The sequence below is a fragment of the Coenobita brevimanus genome, chromosome 55, assembly GCF_032717465.1.
Source record: "Coenobita brevimanus isolate Jiangsu-jjx chromosome 55, ASM3271746v2, whole genome shotgun sequence".
In the NCBI taxonomy this organism is placed as follows: domain Eukaryota; kingdom Metazoa; phylum Arthropoda; class Malacostraca; order Decapoda; family Coenobitidae; genus Coenobita; species Coenobita brevimanus.
Genome location: NC_137008.1, coordinates 12718103 through 12724669, shown reverse-complemented (window position 1 = coordinate 12724669; position 6567 = coordinate 12718103). Strand labels below are relative to the sequence as shown.

Genomic DNA, 6567 nt, shown 5'->3' with positions numbered 1-6567 from the left:
TACTGAAATGATTAAGTTTTAATGTCTTTGTGTTATACAGGGGGGAGGGGCCGTTACGCACTTCGTTAGTTGCGCTGGAGGCGGGAGTTATTTGTTTGGTTAGGTGGAGTGTTGCAAAAGCGTGGCGTGGCCTATGTTTTATCCTCCCATAAAAAAAAATAATAATAATAATTTTTCGTCTCCGTTATATTCTCATTGTATTTCCACGACATTTTATCAAATGTACTATAATCCTAGGCGCGCGCGCGTGCGTGCGAGTGTGTGTGTGTGTGTGTGTGTGTGTGTGTGTGTGTGTGTGTGTGTGTGTGTGTGTGTGTGTGGCGCAGTCAGAGCTGGAAAAAGGATTTTGATGAAACTTGGCAGGTCCCGAACTAGGTTTTGCCTGCAAACTTCTCTCTCTCTTTCGTCTCTCCACTTCTTATCAGGACGTTCCTGCTGTGCCTGCAGTCTCGTGGAGTCCTGTCAGTAAACCTCTTGCTCCCTTGGATATCGCTTTTATTTTCCTACATGACCTGCCCACCTACATTTCTGTTCTTTAAAACATCTATAATGTCCCAGTCTTTAGTCTGCTGTCTCGTCCAGCTTCGTCTCACATATATTCCCTACACCGACCTTTCCTTTGCTCTCTGAGAACGGATTACTTTGCTTTCCATTTATTTTGTTAGTTTGGAGGTCTCACATCCGTACGTCATGACTGGGGTTATGCATTGGTTATTTACTTTTTGATTACCGGCAAGCAACTCTTCATGCTGTCCATAATTAGCTTACCAAAAGATTTAATATGTCCTTTTATTTAGTTGTCATAGTCTTTCGTTAGTTTTAGTATTTGCCTCAAATAATAGTACTCCTTAACTTCTTCACGAGTTCCTTCATTTACTTTGACGTCACCCTTCGGTGTATTTCAATTAAACTTCACTTTAGTTTCATCCCGGTTCATCTTAAGTCCAATCTGAGACATTCTCTGCTTAGGTCCTTCAACAGTTCTTGCAATGTGTCTGCTGTTTCTCAAATTAGGACAATGTCATCTGCAAATCTTAAATGGTTTAGTTTCCTCCATTCATGTTTACTTCCTAGTTCTCCCATTCTAGCTATATAAGAATGTTTTTAAGCCATGCTGTAAATAGTTTTGGTGAAATTATGTCATCGTGACGAACAGCTTTCTCGATCTTTCTTTCCCCCCAGTCTTTATGTAACTTGACCGTTGTAGTTACCTCTTTGTATATGTTTCCAAGCAGATTTACAATGTCTTCTTTTACTCTTTGTTCTCCCAGTGAAATTATAATTGCTATTTATTCCACAGAATCGACAGATTTTCGTAATATCTTGATATATTTTGATGACACTTTTTACTGTATTCGGATTAATCTTAGCTCTACTTTGAGACTTTCATTATATTGGTCATGTAGCATTTCTTACAATGTTTCTGCTTTTGAGATTATGACAGTGTCATCTGAGAATCGCAAATGTTTTAAGTTTTCTTTCTCTATGTTTACTCTTATAGTCTATTCTAGCTTTCTGAAAATAATTTCAAGGCATGCTGTAAATATTTTTGGTAAAATTGTGTCATGAAGTATGCCTTACTCAATGCTGTTTTTTTTTTTTTTTTTAATCGAGTCTTTATGTAACTTAACTGTACCAGTTCTATTCTGTGTATGTTTTCGAGTAGATTTATAATATTCTCAATTACTCCTGTTTCCATCAATGAAATTACAATTGCTATGCTCCACTGAGTAGAAAATCTTTTCGTAATCGACATAAACGCAGTGGTTTATTATATTCCGTAGTTTCCTTAGTTAGTTGATTCGTTTTGTGTACATGGTCAATAGTCGAATATCTCCTCGGCATCCTCGCAGATCACGAGGCTGGTTGTCTTCCAATTTTTTTGTTACTCTCTTCGCAAGGGTTTTAATAAAGAATGTCTAAATAACTAATAGGTAGATAACAGGTCGATGGTTACTGTACTAAGATCTTTTGAGTTGCAATTCTTGTAAAGCAAAATAACTATTGCATTACACCATATTCTAGGAATTTCTTATTCTTTTTTAACTGGATAAATAAGTGGGTGAGCCTATTTTAAACTTTTACTCCTGCATCCGACTAAATATTCTACTCTTCCATCTTCTCCTTTGGCCTATCCTTCTTTCATGTCTTTAAAGGAAAAGTTTACTTCATCTGGTGTTTCATTTGTGTCATCTGAAAAGTTTGGGGTTGGAACTGTTTTGTTTAATGCAAACATATCTGTTTAAAATTGTTGAAGTCTCTCTACTATCTTCATGTCTACATTTGGTGACTTCACCATTTTTGTCTCTAAGTGATATCATTTGTTGTTTTCCTAATGTCTTCTTGTTTCCGACCTATTTCAGACGTTTTCTTTTTTATATATTTTTTGTTTCTGATCCACGTTTGTCTTTCGCCCAGCCGGCTCCGATCCGGGGCTCTAAAAAGCATCGTTAGACATGTAGTTGCAATTTGGACCAACAGAGGGATACTAAGAAAATCTACTTTTTACAGTTTTGGCAACGTTTCGCAAAATTTAGGCAATTTTAATGTGCGCCATTAGGTTTAGTTCCCATATTGTGTTATTAATTATCAGTCAGTCTAAACAACCTTCAGTACTTCCAATTAAATGATTCATTAGTTACAATGAATCATATTCTCTAAGCCCACTCCTCAGTTGTACATGTAAGTTTTCGCTCGCTCTGCCTGTGCTGCTCTCCTAGCTTGCTTTGCTGTGACGTTATGAAAAGTCTTGCTAGAAGCACTGAAATACTTGTAGTTCCAAACTGGAACAACAAAGGGACATTAAGAATATCCAACTTTCTGCACACAAGTCAAGAGTGAAAGCAGTGGAGATGAATATTATTAACTGAGAGGAGTATTTGGAGTTACATGGAGAGACAGACTGTCAAATGAAGAAATAAAGGAGCAATGTGGTGTGAATGTGGATGTGATAGAAAGCGTTGGCAGAAATACACTGAGGTGGATTGGCCATGTGAAGAGGATGGAGAATGAGAAACTAACTAGGAGTGTATGTGAGTGAGGTGGAGGAAGGGAGAGGGAGGGGGAGACCGAGGATGAGATGGAGGGATGGAGTAGGGAAGTACATGAGCGAGGGGCTGTAAGTTAGGGGAGGGCAGCGAAATGGCAGGGGACAGGGCGACATGAGGCGGTTTGTTTTTGGCCATCCCTTATTGGATTGAGACGTCGGTTTATAGACAGATAATAGGTATATCTTTTTTGCAGTTTTAGGAAAGTTTCACAAAATTCTAGGAACGGTAATGTAAACAATACACATTTTCATTTGCCGACAAAGTTATAGCTCGAAGAGCGGTTTAGAGAGTTCTGTATGCATCCCTCTCGATATCCATGGAGGACAGACAGACAGGCAAACAGACAAGCTTTCTCATACACACACACACACATTATATATATATATATATATATATATATATATATATATATATATATATATATATATATATATATATATATATATATATCTGTGATGGAGGAAGAAATTGTTGACAAAGGCACTGTTGTAAGGAAGGAGGTTTTTGCTGGAGGAGATAGGGTACCTCATGGCAAAACATGGATAAAGGGAAGTTGATAGCCCCTCAGAAGGCAGACAGTAATGAGAGAGAGAGAGAGAGAGAGAGAGAGAGAGAGAGAGAGAGAGAGAGAGATGAGGACTAAAACAAAGAAAAGAATAATTGTTATGCCAGTACTCTGTCTACAAATTTGACAAACGAAAATGCAGGACGGAATGCAGGGGGATGGACTGAAGAGACTGGTATGCTGGAGGAGAACAGCAAAGAAGGTAGAGGAGGATAAAGAGGGGTTCTGGGAAATCCTTTAACCCATAAAATGGAAAGCAGGAAGAAAGGGAAAATAACTGATCCGATAAAATAGAAGAACTCTTGGTATAAAAAAGGAAGAGCAGAAAGAGAGAAAAGAAGGAAACTATAGAAAGAGATGGATGCGGGACAAAAGTTTGGAGGCAAGAGTAAGACATAAAGAGTATTGTCATAGCTTTCGTTGTTTAAAAAAGAAAAAAAAAATGAAAGAAAGAAGGAAGACGAAAAAAATGAAACATAGAGAACCCAGGCCCAAAGTTGTTGACTTAAATCATTGCTCGGTGTGCCTCCACCAAGCCTGGTGCACAGACTTACCGTACAGCCTTCATGAGAGGGTTCATTGTGCGTTGAGAATGAGGCAAAAGACAATCTAAAAATATCTCATATGACCTTGACCTTAACTCTTTGACCTGGCTGACCTATATAGTTCATAGTCCCTTCATACAGTATCACTGACAAAAGTTTATTCAAAACCTGTCGAGAGGTTCCGGAGACATCACGTTCACACCCATATAACTTTGACCTTTGAGCTCATGACCTTGCTGGCATAAGTTTATCGTCCTTTCCTACTGTACTACTGACAATAATTTGGTCGAAAACCGTCTAGGGGTTCAGGAGATATCGAACCCACACCCATGTGAACTTGATTTTTGACCTTTTGACCTTGCTGACCTTGTTAACTCATTGTCTCTTTTTACTGCATCGCAGCCAATAGTTTGGTAGAAATCCATCTTGGGGTTCAGGAAATATTGTGTCAACACTCATATGACCTTGACCCTTGACACCTTGACCTTGCTGACCTAATCAGTTCTCGCACCTTCCTGCTGAATCACTGACAAAAGTTTGGTCGAAATCCATCAAGGGATGCAGGGGATATTGCACCCAATCCCATATGACCTTGACCTTTGGACCTTTGACCTAGCTGACCTAATCAGTTCATCATAACTTCAGACTATGACATTGACAAATGTTTGGTCGAAATCTGAGGAGGGGTTCAGGAGATATCGCACCCACACTCTGCACCCACACTCATATAACTTTGATCTTTGACCCCTTGACCTTGCTGACTTGACTTTGGTTCATCGTCCCGTGATACCGTATTATCGACAGAAGTTTGGTCGGAATTCGTCAGGGAGGGAGTTCAGGAGACATCGCGCCCACACGCACATGACCTAGATCTTTGACCCCTTGACCTTGCTTACTTAATCAGCTTATGGCCCCTCCATACTTTATCACTGGCAAAAGTTTGGTCGAAATCCTTCTAGGGCAGTTGTTCTTAACCATTTTACTACCGTGCCCCCTCTACTGTAGTAGTTGGTCCTTCCCTCCACGCCCCCCCCCCCCTCGCATCTTCAACCAAATTGATAAAATTCCCTCCCAGATTTTAAAGGAAAATGAAAAAAAAAAGGGTGTTTTTAGTCTTTTTTTCTGAGCATGAATTCTGTGCAAACAATATACCCAGCAAATTTAATGAGGTTACTTTCTTACTAATTTAATGAGATATTTGACACTGCTTCTTAGCTACCAGATCTTGGTCGAATGCCAGGGGGTGTACAGCGTAAGTCCCCTTCAGAGTTTAGCCGGTTTCTGTACTCGGTCTTGACAGCAACGAGCTTGGAAAATGCAGCTTCACAAAGATACTTGGATCCAAACATTGTCAGAATCCGAAGAGCTTGATGTGAGATCAGAGAGTAAACAGGAAGATACTTGACCCAGAACTTCTCAAGATCCAGTTCTTTGAAGTCTTCATCAGCTGAGGAGTTGAACTTTAACTCAAGAAACTCCTCTTGCACTTCATCCGAAACATCAGCTACCTCACACTGAAATGGGTTCTAGATGAAATTCCAGGCTTCACGCTTCTCGTCTATATATGGGAAGTATCTGATGAATTCTGCTTTCAAGTCAGGCAGATGAGTGATTATTTGTTTGTTTGTTTGTTTTACTCAGAATCAAGGTAACTGTGAATGAGAGCAGAATCCAAGTTACTAGAACTGGCTGTAATTCCATCCTGAATTCGATATTTCCAGAGGCTGAGTTTGGCCATGAAGGCTCAAATGTTGTGGTGCATGATGATAATGTTTTTTCCTTGTAGTTTAAGGTTGATTGCATTCAGTGCTTTGAAGATGTCCACTAGGTAAGCTAGAGATAGCAGAAAGCCTTGAGACTGGAACTTGGCAATGAGATCTGCCTTCTGCTGTGAATCTAGAAATATTGCTACTTCTTCTCGTAGTTCATAAAGCCATCCAAGCATGTTATGTAATTCTTTTATAATCATCTTGATATTGGCCATGCTCTTGTTAATAGAATTACAAATATAATTAAATTCCTACTTTTTCCCACGGGCTCGCGCCCGCCCTGGAATTTACTCACGCCTCCTAAGGGGTGCGTCCCCCAGGTTAAGAACCTCTGTTCTAGGGGTTCAAGAGATATCACGCCCTCATCCATATGACTTTTGCTCTTAGATCTCATGACCTTGCTGACTTAATCACATCGTCGTTTCATATTGTATCACTGACAAGAGTTTGGTCGAATTTCGTCGAGGGGTTTAGAAGACATTGCGTCCACACCCATATGACCTTGACCTTTGACCCTTTCACCTCCCTGTCCTAATTATTCATCGCCCTTTCATACTGAATCACCGACAAAAGTTTGGTAGAGATCCGTCGAGGGATTCATGAGATATCGCGCCCCAAAAGATAAACTATGTCGACCC

The 6567-nt window shown here is 39.8% G+C and overlaps 1 protein-coding gene across 1 annotated transcript; it reads right to left on the bottom strand.

The window, feature by feature from the left end:
• Window positions 1-2670: 2670 nt before the first annotated feature.
• LOC145401255 (protein FAM200A-like) lies at window positions 2671-6323 on the bottom strand. Its single transcript, XM_080273588.1, has 3 exons — window positions 6195-6323; window positions 5380-5674; window positions 2671-2783 (listed from the first exon to the last, which is right to left on the bottom strand). Exons 1-3 carry the CDS (start codon window positions 6321-6323, stop codon window positions 2671-2673), a joined length of 537 nt encoding a protein of 178 aa, XP_080129714.1.
• Between the last annotated feature and the right edge of the window lie 244 nt (window positions 6324-6567).

Coding starts and splice junctions, on each gene's coding strand:
- LOC145401255 (XM_080273588.1), bottom strand. CDS start 6,323: ATGAGATCTAAGAGCAAAAGTCATATGGATGAGGGCGTGATATCTCTT. Junction 5,675..6,194: donor TCCAGGGCGGGCGCGAGCCC/GTGGGAAAAAGT, acceptor AACCCATTTCAG/TGTGAGGTAGCTGATGTTTC. Junction 2,784..5,379: donor TGGCATTCGACCAAGATCTG/GTAGCTAAGAAG, acceptor TTGTTGTTCCAG/TTTGGAACTACAAGTATTTC.